The sequence below is a fragment of the Siniperca chuatsi genome, linkage group LG5, assembly GCF_020085105.1.
Source record: "Siniperca chuatsi isolate FFG_IHB_CAS linkage group LG5, ASM2008510v1, whole genome shotgun sequence".
Taxonomy (NCBI): domain Eukaryota; kingdom Metazoa; phylum Chordata; class Actinopteri; order Centrarchiformes; family Sinipercidae; genus Siniperca; species Siniperca chuatsi.
In genome coordinates this window covers 120479-133460 of record NC_058046.1, presented here as the reverse complement: position 1 = coordinate 133460, position 12982 = coordinate 120479, and the positions used below count along the sequence as shown (strand labels likewise).

Here is a 12982-nt window from a genome sequence, read left to right as displayed (position 1 = left end):
TACACTGGGTAAATAAAACTAAATACTCTATAAAGTTAATTTTGGAGTCTACTGCTGCCATCACTGCCATACCAGTTCAGAGCCACCGAAACCCAACCAGACAATCAGAAGGTAGTAAAACCCTGTGATGTGGAAACACCCAGTTCTGTTCTGCAGAGACCTTTACTGGACTCTAATGTTTCTGTGACCAAATCCACACACTGCTGGACACTTCCTTATTCAAATCCAGATTTTCACTTTTATTACAGATTAATTGTTAGCAAAAAGTAAAATGAACTTTCACATGTTTGAGAAGCTAAATATCGACTTTCTTTTGGGAGACTCTGTCCATATTTGAGCAGTGTTGTGTGGATTCAGCCACTGTTACATCTCCTGTGTAATAATCAGTAATCAGATTGTTCTATTGTTCTATTTGTTCTATTGTCTACTCTATTATTATTTTGATCATTGTTGCATCTTGTAGGATCTCTTTGAAATCCTTTGTTAGAAAATGAATCTGTACTGAGAACAGCTGAACCTGTTGGACATGAGTTTCAAGTGTTTGATTTAGTTTGAAGCTTTCTGATGTTGAACTGCCCCAGAAACATCTGATTATCATGGTTACAACAAAAAGTGCATCTTACAGGTCTGACTGCAGCAACAGAAAAAAAAACACTGCTTGCCATTTGCATACGTTTTCCCACAAACTCTGGTTAATTTCATGGTTGGATATTTGATTTGAATCAGAACAAAGTGCAGTCAGAAAATGCAGAAACCTGGTCTGAAGTAGCAGGGGAAAAAAGTTAAAGTTACAGTTTTACTTTGTTAATCATATGCCTTTTATAAATTGTGTCAATATTTGTATGTGTTAAGTGATTGACAGGTTAAAACAGACTAACACAGATTAAACACACACACCACCTGTCAATGTGTTAACTCGCTCTAATCGACAGATTAACTTTTCTCCCAGAATGCACTCTGGTATTTAACTGACCCACTCATGTGATCGGCCATGTGACCAATCAGAGCAAGCACATGATGTAAAACAACCAATCGGTCTTGCTGTTGATGTACATGAAACTCACCTGTAGAGTCAGCACTTAATTTTAAAACTTTGCTTTGGAACAAAATTAGTCAAGTAGTTGTATATTTGATGAAAAGTTATGATGGATTTACAAACACAGTTTGGTGTTATTGTGATAGAACGCAACAATGTTTAAAACTAAACTTCAGCAGAGAAAAATGTGAATGTTTTAATAATAAATAAAAATATGTAACAGGTAGGACTGATAGTAGAGTTATATCCCATGATGCAACACTGATCACACACAACACCAAGCTACTCTAGTTTTTCTGAGTGTGGAGATGGAGGTGGGTATGGAATGAAACATGACAACGAGGTGAGCAGGCAGACAGGTAAACAGGTGAACAGACAGACATGTAAACAGGTGAGCAGGCAGACAGGTAAACAGGTGAACAGACAGACATGTAAACCGGTGAGCAGGCAGACAGGTAAACAGGTGAACAGGCAGACAGGTAAACAGGTGAACAGACAGACATGTAAACAGGTGAGCAGGCAGACAGGTAAACAGGTGAACAGGCAGACAGGTAAACAGGTGAGCAGGCAGACAGGTAAACAGGTGAACAGACAGACAGGTAAACAGGTGAGCAGGCAGACAGGTAAACAGGTGAACAGACAGACAGGTAAACAGGTGAACAGGCAGACAGGTAAACAGGTGAGCAGGCAGACAGGTAAACAGGTGAACAGACAGACAGGTAAACAGGTGAGCAGGCAGACATGTAAACAGGTGAACAGATAGATATGTAAACAGGTGAGCAGGCAGACAGGTAAACAGGTGAACAGACAGACATGTAAACAGGTGAGCAGGCAGACAGGTAAACAGGTGAACAGGCAGACAGGTAAACAGGTGAACAGACAGACATGTAAACAGGTGAGCAGGCAGACAGGTAAACAGGTGAACAGACAGATATGTAAACAGGTGAGCAGACAGACATGTAAACAGGTGAACAGACAGACAGGTAAACAGGTGAACAGACAGATATGTAAACAGGTGAGCAGACAGACATGTAAACAGGTGAACAGACAGACAGGTAAACAGGTGAACAGACAGACATGTAAACAGGTGAGTGGGCAGACAGGTAAACAGGTGAACAGACAGACAGGTAAACAGGTGAGCGGGCAGACAGGTAAACAGGTGAACAAACAGACTGGTAAACACGTGAACAGACAGACATGTAAACAGGTGAGCAGGCAGACAGGTAAACAGGTGAACAGACAGATATGTAAACAGGTGAGCAGGCAGACAGGTAAACAGGTGAACAGACAGACAGGTAAACAGGTGAACAGACAGACATGTAAACAGGTGAGCGGGCAGACAGGTAAACAGGTGAACAGACAGACAGGTAAACAGGTGAACAGACAGACATGTAAACAGGTGAGCAGGCAGACAGGTAAACAGGTGAACAGACAGATATGTAAACAGGTGAGCAGGCAGACAGGTAAACAGGTGAACAGGCAGACATGTAAACAGGTGAGCAGACAGACATGTAAACAGGTGAACAAACAGATAGGTAAACAGGTGAGCAGTACTTACTGGCTGCTGTTTCTGCTGCTTCACCTGAAAAAGACACATGTGACTGTGTGATTCAGAGTGTGTAGAATAATGTGTGTGTCTGTAGTGAGTCAAACAGAGGTTTGATGAAGGTCGCCATATCTTTATTGGTGTGGTCTTTTGTTAGTGAATACCATATTAGACAAAAAATATACTTAGATACTATTGTACCAAATTATAGTCTAATTAGAAATCAAATAGGAGATCATAATACACAATTAGACACCATTTTACATTTTACAGGCTGATTAAATGAAATATAATGCCAAATCAGATCCAAAATGTGCAACAGTTAGACTCTATTCTACCGTTATTACCAAATAAGTGGGTAGTGGGTAGAGGGGAGTTCAGTTGTACTGTATGTATGAATGTATTTATTTATTATATATGATATTTATTGGCATTTATGAGGTTTATATGTTTTTATGTCCTGCTTGTTGTTACCCTCCCAGAACTAATAGTTGGTGTGCGAGCCCCCAGGGACTTCTTTTTCCCCAACACCCTGGGCGAAGACGAACGGGCAGAGGTTTGTGCATGACTCAGACTTACTCTTACAGGTAGCTTAGCATAGTGACATGGAATTAAATGGTCTGATGTCCTAACTGGTATAGGAGCAGAGTGTCCATTGAGGAAGCATGTATACTAACTACAAACTCCATGGGACTCCGAAGAACATCCAGGCTACGAGGAACGTGTGAAGTAGCCACCAGATGTGGTTTGACTTTAGTTCACAGTGCAGTTTTCTTCTAATGTGAAACAAATGACTCTGTAAGAAAGGGTAACTGTGTTAAACAAAGACCACATAAATGTTTTGTCCTCTGAGTCTAATATAGCATAATTTGGTAGTAAGGGTAGAATAGTATCTAACTGTAGCATATTTTGGATCTGATATGGTATTGTATTTGATTTAATTAGGCTGTGATCTTGTAAAATGGCATCTAGTTGTGTATTATGATGTCCTAATTAGAGTATAATTTGGTATAATAGTGTCTAAGTATAGTATATTTTGGGTCTATTATGGCATTATATGCGGTTTCTAATTACAGCATAATTTAGGTGTATGTTGTCTAATTAGGGTATAACTGTGCTCTGTATAATGTGTGATAAAACAAATCTCTCCTTTGGGTCACTTGTTTAAGTTTGTCTTCAAGTGTAGAATCAGCTCATTGTGGCCGATGAAGAAAAACACCCACTGCTACTACGTCCACATGAAGCCGTGTGTACTTTAAAACACTGTTTGTGTCCTCACTAACAGAGTCTCCAGGTGTTTCAGTAGAGATGTCTGTCTACAGAGAGACACCTGAACAACAGGAAGAGAGTCAAGTAGATCTCTTCTTCTCTTTTCAGTTAACAAACAACAAAAGTGCATCACAGCCAACAGACAGGTGAGGAGAGAGACAGACGGGTGAGGAGAGAGACAGACAGGTGAGGAGAGAGACAGACGGGTGAGGAGAGAGGAAGACGGGTGAGGAGAGAGACAGACGGGTGAGGAGAGAGACAGACGGGTGAGGAGACGGGTTAGATACAGACGGGTGAGGAGAGAGACAGGACGGGTGGGAGAGAGAGCGGGTGAGGAGAGAGGAAGACGGGTGAGAAGTTAGAAAGGTGAGGAGTGAGACAGACGGGTGAGGAGTTAGACAGACGGGTGAGGAGAGAGACAGACAGGTGAGGAGTTAGATAGACAGGTGAGGAGAGAGACAGACGGGTGAGGAGTTAGACAGACAGGTGAGGAGAGAGACAGACGGGTGAGGAGTTAGACAGACGGGTGAGGAGAGAGACAGACGGGTGAGGAGTTAGATAGATGGGTGAGGAGAGAGACAGACGGGTGAGGAGTTAGACAGACAGGTGAGGAGAGAGACAGGCGGGTGAGGAGAGAGGAAGGCGGGTGAGAAGTTAGACAGGTGAGGAGAGAGACAGACGGGTGAGGAGTTAGACAGACGGGTGAGGAGAGAGACAGACAGGTGAGGAGAGAGGAAGACGGGTGAGGAGTTAGATAGATGGGTGAGGAGAGAGACAGACGGGTGAGGAGTTAGACAGACAGGTGAGGAGAGAGACAGACGGGTGAGGAGAGAGGAAGACGGGTGAGAAGTTAGACAGGTGAGGAGAGAGACAGACGGGTGAGGAGTTAGACAGACGGGTGAGGAGAGAGACAGACAGGTGAGGAGAGAGGAAGACGGGTGAGGAGTTAGATAGACGGGTGAGGAGAGAGACAGACGGGTGAGGAGTTAGATAGACGGGTGAGGAGAGAGACAGACGGGTGAGGAGTTAGATAGACGGGTGAGGAGAGAGACAGACGGGTGAGGAGAGAGGAAGACGGGTGAGAAGTTAGAAAGGTGAGGAGTGAGACAGACGGGTGAGGAGTTAGACAGACGGGTGAGGAGAGAGACAGATGGGTGAGGAGTTAGATAGACAGGTGAGGAGAGAGACAGACGGGTGAGGAGTTAGACAGACAGGTGAGGAGAGAGACAGACGGGTGAGGAGTTAGACAGACAGGTGAGGAGAGAGACAGATGGGTGAGGAGAGAGACAGACGGGTGAGGAGAGAGACAGACGGGTGAGGAGAGAGGAAGACGGGTGAGAAGAGAGGAAGACGGGTGAGAAGTTAGACAGGTGAGGAGAGAGACAGACGGGTGAGGAGTTAGACAGACGGGTGAGGAGAGAGACAGACAGGTGAGGAGAGAGGAAGACGGGTGAGGAGTTAGATAGACGGGTGAGGAGAGAGACAGACGGGTGAGGAGTTAGATAGACGGGTGAGGAGAGAGACAGACGGGTGAGGAGTTAGATAGACGGGTGAGGAGAGAGACAGACGGATGAGGAGAGAGGAAGACGGGTGAGAAGTTAGAAAGGTGAGGAGTGAGACAGACGGGTGAGGAGTTAGACAGACGGGTGAGGAGAGAGACAGATGGGTGAGGAGTTAGATAGACAGGTGAGGAGAGAGACAGACGGGTGAGGAGTTAGACAGACAGGTGAGGAGAGAGACAGACGGGTGAGGAGTTAGACAGACAGGTGAGGAGAGAGACAGATGGGTGAGGAGAGAGACAGACGGGTGAGGAGAGAGACAGACGGGTGAGGAGAGAGGAAGACGGGTGAGAAGAGAGGAAGATGGGTGAGAAGGTAGACAGGTGAGGAGAGAGACAGACGGGTGAGGAGTTAGACAGACAGGTGAGGAGAGAGACAGACGGGTGAGGAGAGAGGAAGACGGGTGAGAAGGTAGACAGGTGAGGAGAGAGACAGACGGGTGAGGAGTTAGACAGACAGGTGAGGAGAGAGACAGACGGGTGAGGAGAGAGGAAGACGGGTGAGGAGTGAGACAGACGGGTGAGGAGTTAGACAGACGGGTGAGGAGAGAGACAGACGGGTGAGGAGTTAGATAGACGGGTGAGGAGAGAGACAGACGGGTGAGGAGTTTGACAGACGGGTGAGGAGTTAGATAGACGGGTGAGGAGAGAGGAAGACGGGTGAGAAGTTAGAAAGGTGAGGAGTGAGACAGACGGGTGAGGAGTTAGACAGACGGGTGAGGAGAGAGACAGACAGGTGAGGAGTTAGATAGACAGGTGAGAGAGAGACAGGCGGGTGAGGAGTTAGATAGGCGGGTGAGGAGAGAGACAGGCGGGTGAGGAGAGAGACAGACGGGTGAGAGAGAGACAGACAGGTGAGGAGTTAGATAGACGGGTGAGGAGTTAGATAGACGGGTGAGGAGTGAGACAGACGGGTGAGGAGAGAGACAGACAGGTGAGGAGTTAGATAGACAGGTGAGGAGAGAGACAGACGGGTGAGGAGTTAGATAGACGGGTGAGGAGAGAGACAGACGGGTGAGGAGTTAGATAGACAGGTGAGGAGTGAGACAGACGGGTGAGGAGAGAGGAAGGCGGGTGAGAGAGAGGAAGACGGGTGAGAAGTTAGACAGACGGGTGAGGAGAGAGACAGGCGGGTGAGGAGAGAGGAAGACGGGTGAGGAGTGAGACAGGCGGGTGAGGAGTTAGACAGGCGGGTGAGGAGAGAGACAGACGGGTGAGGAGTTAGATAGACAGGTGAGGAGAGAGACAGACGGGTGAGGAGTTAGACAGACGGGTGAGGAGTTAGATAGACGGGTGAGGAGAGAGGAAGATGGGTGAGAAGTTAGAAAGGTGAGGAGTGAGACAGACGGGTGAGGAGTTAGACAGACGGGTGAGGAGAGAGACAGACGGGTGAGGAGTTAGATAGACAGGTGAGGAGAGAGACAGACGGGTGAGGAGTTAGATAGACGGGTGAGGAGAGAGACAGACAGGTGAGGAGAGAGACAGACAGGTGAGGAGAGAGACAGACGGGTGAGGAGAGAGACAGACGGGTGAGGAGTGAGACAGACGGGTGAGGAGAGAGACAGACAGGTGAGGAGTTAGATAGACAGGTGAGGAGAGAGACAGATGGGTGAGGAGAGAGGAAGACGGGTGAGAAGTTAGAAAGGTGAGGAGAGAGACAGACGGGTGAGTAGTTAGATAGACAGGTGAGGAGAGAGACAGACGAGTGAGGAGAGAGGCAGACGCGTGAGGAGTGAGACAGACAGGTGAGGAGAGAGGAAGACGGGTGAGGAGAGAGACAGACGGGTGAGGAGAGAGGAAGACGGGTGAGGAGTTAGACAGACAGGTGAGGAGTTATGTGTGTGTGTGTGTTCAGGTACGTACAGGTGTTGGCAGGTTGTGTGTGTGTTCAAGTACGTACAGGTGTTGGCAGGTTGTGTGTGTGTGTGTGTGTGTGTGTGTGTGTGCGCGTGTGTGTGTGTGTGTACAGGTACGTACAGGTGTTGGCAGGTTGTGTGTGTGTGTTCAGGTACGTACAGGTGTTGGCAGGTTGTGTGTGTGTGTTCAGGTACGTACAGGTGTTGGCAGGTTGTGTGTGTATGTGTGTGTGTGTGTGTGTACAGGTACGTACAGGTGTTGGCAGGTTGTGTGTGTGTGTTCAGGTACGTACAGGTGTTGGCAGGTTGTGTGTGTGTGTGTGTGTGTGTGTGTGTGTGTGTGTGTGTGTGTGTGTGTGTGTGCGCGTGTGTGTGTGTGTACAGGTACGTACAGGTGTTGGCAGGTTGTGTGTGTGTGTTCAGGTACGTACAGGTGTTGGCAGGTTGTGTGTGTTTGTGTGTGTGTGTGTGTGTACAGGTACGTACAGGTGTTGGCAGGTTGTGTGTGTGTGTTCAGGTACGTACAGGTGTTGGCAGGTGTGTGTGTGTGTGTGTGTGTGTGTGTGTGTGTGTGTGTGTGTGTGTGTACAGGTACGTACAGGTGTTGGCAGTGTGTGTGTGTGTGTGTGTGTGTGTGTGTGTGTGTGTGTGTGTGTGTGTGTGTGTACAGGTACACGTACAGGTGTTGGCAGGTTGTGTGTGTGTGTTCAGGTACGTACAGGTGTTGGCAGGTTGTGTGTGTGTGTACAGGCACGTACAGGTGTTGGCAGGTTGTGTGTGTGTGTTCAGGTACGTACAGGTGTTGGCAGGTTGTGTGTGTGTGTGTGTGTGTGTGTGTGTGTGTGTGTGTGTGTGTGTGCACGTGTGTGTGTGTGTGTACAGGTACGTACAGGTGTTGGCAGGTTGTGTGTGTGTGTTCAGGTACGTACAGGTGTTGGCAGGTTGTGTGTGTGTGTTCAGGTACGTACAGGTGTTGGCAGGTTGTGTGTGTGTGTGTTCAGGTACGTACAGGTGTTGGCAGGTTGTGTGTGTGTGTTCAGGTACGTACAGGTGTTGGCAGTGCCTTTGGGCAGGGGCAGGTATGATCCTGGTCGCCAGCTGCGGGATTTGAACCCTTGGCTGCAGCGCTGACAGTCCTGTCCACTCGTGTTGTGGTCGCATTCACACTGCAGCATCGCATCACGTAACACACACTGAGACGCATGCAGGTTACACTTACACCTGTAGGAAACACACACAGAGAAACACGCGAGTCCTGCTGTTCCTTCTCCGGGACGTCAGGCGTCATTATTCCCCAATCAAAGTGCTTTCAGATGGTCTGTGATCAGAACTTCCTGAAACAGACACTCTGACATCACACCCACCTCACTCAGTGACTGGTCGGCTGTGTGCAGGTGAGAAAGTAGGCAGAGTGTGAACTTCTCTCTTATATCTTTTTTTATTCCTCACACAACTATTTCTGTCAGTCAATGTCTGATCCTTCTCCTAAAGCTTTGGTCAAACTTCAGTACAGATGCAGACAGCTGCTGACGTGTAATTGTTTTATACAAACTACGGAAGCAGACACGTTTCACACATGCGCACTAGAAAACAAGATGGTGACCTCAAGGAGAAGACAGGTTGTCTCTCTGGACGTATATGTATAAGTTAGATACCTGACAGGTACGTTGATGTTTGAAATAGTGTAGAAGTACTTGGGTTGTCTCTGGATTTATTTGGTTTGTTAGTGGATGCATTTAGGTGTTGTTTAGTTGCAGTTCGTTAGTTGGTAGTAGGTGTAGATGTTAGTTACCTGGCAGGTACATCGATGTTAGAAATAGCGTAGAAGTATTTCAGCAGGTTGTCTCTCTGGACATAGGTCCCTCCCAGTGCTGGGCGGAGGAGTCGCAGTCGGAGGTTGGTGAAGGTGAAGAAGTCTCTCAGTCCCTTCATGGTCTCCATTCGGGTGTACAGGGCGTCCATGTTGATCAACTTCAGACCTGCAAACACCCCAAACCGAGCGCGCACCTCGAACACCACAATCTTCTCCTCCTATTGGTCAAACACTGACAGTCACTTAACATGCTTTTTAGCCATTGGTCAGGTACAGTACACATTTCCTGTTTATCGATCACTGCTTTTTACTTATTGATTAATCTCTATTTCAAGTTTCTCAGAGAATTTAAATTACAGTGAATGCAAAGTCATATAATTAAACATCTTCCTGCATAGAGTGTGTATCATTAGTGTTATCTGTTTCCCAGTATGACCAGTATCAGGTCCAGTTACCCACCTTGGCTCCGACCCAGCGAGAGTACTGCTCAGTACAGATAACCCGGGTTAAGTTACTTGGTGCTAAATCAGAGACCCGTTTAGGAGACATACCAAACGCCTCCAGACAGTCATCAGCATAGTACTGATATGGCTGCCATGTTACACCTGGAACACAAACACTCATTAATAACAGTTATTATCCCTCTATTACCACACAATAACCAACACTCTCATGGTTTAGGTTTTATCTAACAGGTCACATTTTGTCCTGCTTAATGAGAACAGTTCATCCGAGCAAACTGTCAACCCAAGTCAATTTTATTTATGCATCTCAAAATCATAAATCAAAAAGTTGCCTCAAAGGTCTTTCTAATCTGAATGACACCTTCTATTCTTAGACTCTTGATTCAGATTAAAAAAACAGTATTAATGTTAGACTTAGTTAGCAAGGCTACTAGGATAACAAGTTTTGGCATCCCTCGTGGCTCAGTACTGGGCCCAGTACTTTTCTCTGTGGGGTGGGAACTTTTGCTGTTGTGGGTCTGTAAAGCCCCTTCAGATTCTGTATTTGATACTGGACTTTACAAATAAGCTCAGCTTGACTTACACTATACTCTCATTACATTGTGTAGTTCTTTGTCTAATGATGACAAGATTTTGACTTCAAATATGTTGAATTAGTCTGACTGAATAGTTCAGCTCATGTTGAGTCTCTGCTCTGTGATGTTGATTAACCCTGTCCTGACTCAGTCTGCTCCTCAGTGGGGGGCTCTACTATACCTGCACAAGTGAAAACAACACAGTGGAAATAATAATCATTCTACTTTATCATTCAGAAAATATCAACTCCACACACTTTTTTTAAGTGAAGGCAGTCGGCCATGTTCACTCAGTCTGTTAGCAGCTTGTGTTTGTTTATGTCATCAGTTTATTTTCAGACAATCTGAGCAAGATCGTCAATAACAGATTTGATATGGGATTTGTTGGCTGCAGTGCTAACAAGGCTGATGTTACCTCTACTGTAAGGTTTTAGTACTAGTGGAGAAGCATGCTAGCACTACTGTTAGCTCAGCTACACCCATCAGTCTCTTGAAGTGAGGCTTCTGTATGAATTCTACTTATTTCTACTCTGCACAGGAAGGGCTTGTTTGTAGCTTTTATTTTGAAGTGTAGCTTTAGCTAACAGGAAGAGGCAGAGTCAAGTGACCTTTCAACTTGTTGGTTGGATTGTCTTTCTTCTGAATGTCACCAAACTGTACAGGTATCATTTATAGCTGTTGAGATCTATTTTCATTGTTTGTAATGTGATCTACCACATTTACTGATCTTTAACCTTTGTTTATTGATCAGATCAGATATCAGATACAGATTACATGTTAGTACCAGCTGGTGTTCAATTGGACAACCCTCTCCACTCTCAGCCCCTCACGGACCAATCACCTTTGTCCAGAGATTTCTCCAGCACCATGCTGGTTGGTCGGCCGTACTCAAAGGTGACGATGATGTCATCAACCACCTCCAGACTCTTGTTCCAGGACAGAGTGATATTGGCCAATAAGGGTTCAGGATACCTGGACCACGTGACTGTCTGCCAGTAGGTGATGAGTCCCCCCCTCTCCCTGTCTCCCATCAGCTGAGGAGGGTGAGACAGGTCAGGGCTGGACGCATCGCACTCATCACTGCACAGGTACGGGTTCTCCTGCAGAGCAACAAACAAACTGTCAGATGGTAAAAACAGAAATCATTGTTCATTTAAAGTCACTGTGTGTAATATTTAGGTGATTATTTCATCTTTTAAAATATTCTTAGTTTTTTAGAGAAATGAGAGTGTTCAGGTGAAAACAGATAAACCTGTTCATTTCAGTGTCTCATTGGTTGGATCTGAGGGCGGACGATACCAGTGAGCATTGCTGTCTGCTTTATATCAGCTTTGATTCTACCACCAGGTGGCATCAAAGTGAAGAAAAATGTTCACCGTCATCACATTAAAGGTGGGGTATGCGAATCTGGAGAAATCCAATACCATGACAAATACCATGATAAAGAGTGAACAACGACACAGCTAGTAATTTAACTAACATTAGCTAGGTTATGGGTAATCTTAGCTAGGTTATGGATTAGCAAATTGTCTCTACAATTGCTGCTGTGAAACTTACAGCCAAATTGGACGAGATGGTTTTGCCCTGGCATGCCCTGACATTTTGACAGCAGCTAATGTTAACTTATCTTGTCCATCTGCCTGTGCAGAGAGAGGCTGCGCACACGCCCCTTTGATTGGGGTGTGGGTTGCCAGGTTGCAGTGACAGATGGGTTGAAATTGTATGTAGTGTGTGGATTGTGTGTGTAGATGTGTTTCATAGACGATCTGGCAACTAACATTCAAAACCTGGATCCGTGGTTTCATAATAATGTTTGAGGACCATGGAGATTACGGGAGTTTCCTGGGAGAAACGACAAAACGGGAGGGCGCTGGGAGATGGCCTTGAAATACGGGAGAAACCTGGGAAAAACAGGAGTGTTGGCAGGTATGGGCTCGGTCCAAGCCACTGTTTGTTTAGCATTTACAGAGCCTGGGCTGTGTACAAACACCAGATTTTTTTTCAGCGCACACAAGCTGGTTCAAATTCTATCTATCAGATCGATCTCAGTTTGGACATGTTAACGATGAATCCTCCATGCACGCCAAAGTTAGTCACGGAGTTCCACAAGGTTCTGTGCTTGGACCAATTCTATTCACCTTATATATGCTTCCCTTTGGCAATATTATTAGGAAAAACTCCAAACACTTTCATTGTTATGCAGATGATAGCCAATTACATCTATCCATCTAACTAATCAGTTAGCTAAACTTCAAGCATGCCTTAAACCTGCAATTTTCTGATGTTAAACTCTGACAAAACTGAAGTTATTGTACTTGGCCCCAAACAGAGCAATGTTGTCTACTCCATTCAGTGCAGTGAGGAAAACTGCAAAAAACAGTACATAGGCGAGACCAAACAGCCACTTCACAAAAGACTTTATCAGCACAGACGACACGCTAACTCAGGATTACAGAGCGCCGTGCATTTGCATTTAAAAGCTACAAACCGCACATTTGATGACAGCGAGGTGAAAATTCTAAGTAGAGAGAAGAGTTGGTTTGAACGGGGCGTCAAGGAAGCCATTTTTGTGAAAAAAGAGAACCCCTCTTTGAACAGAAATGGTGGTCTGAGATTTAATCTGCCCAAAGTCTATCAGAGTGTTTTATCACCTTGGTCACGCCAATCACATGCTAATCAGGCACTTAACAGTGATGAAGTGGATGCAGCCAGAAAACAATAGGCCTGATTACTGATTACTGGGCCATCTTGAAACTATTAGGTCAGTTTCAGGTGAAACTAGCTATTAACGGATACTCAGGCAGATTCCTGAGGGCGGGGCTTATGTAACTCAGAGTAGCTTAAATTTCCAGTTCCCGTCCAATT

At 45.9% G+C, this 12982-nt stretch overlaps 1 protein-coding gene across 6 annotated transcripts in view; it reads right to left on the bottom strand.

The window, feature by feature from the left end:
* ntng2a (netrin g2a) overlaps positions 1–12982 on the bottom strand; it is a 36797-nt gene that overhangs the window by 12919 nt on the left and 10896 nt on the right. For all 6 annotated transcript variants that reach the window (XM_044195833.1, XM_044195834.1, XM_044195835.1 and 3 more), the window contains exons 3-7: positions 10959–11217; positions 9538–9683; positions 9058–9296; positions 8314–8486; positions 2595–2618 (exon numbers count right to left, since the gene is read on the bottom strand). In XM_044195833.1, the coding sequence (XP_044051768.1) occupies positions 2595–2618; positions 8314–8486; positions 9058–9296; positions 9538–9683; positions 10959–11217 (841 nt within the window). The remainder of the gene's footprint in view (positions 1–2594; positions 2619–8313; positions 8487–9057; positions 9297–9537; positions 9684–10958; positions 11218–12982) is intronic.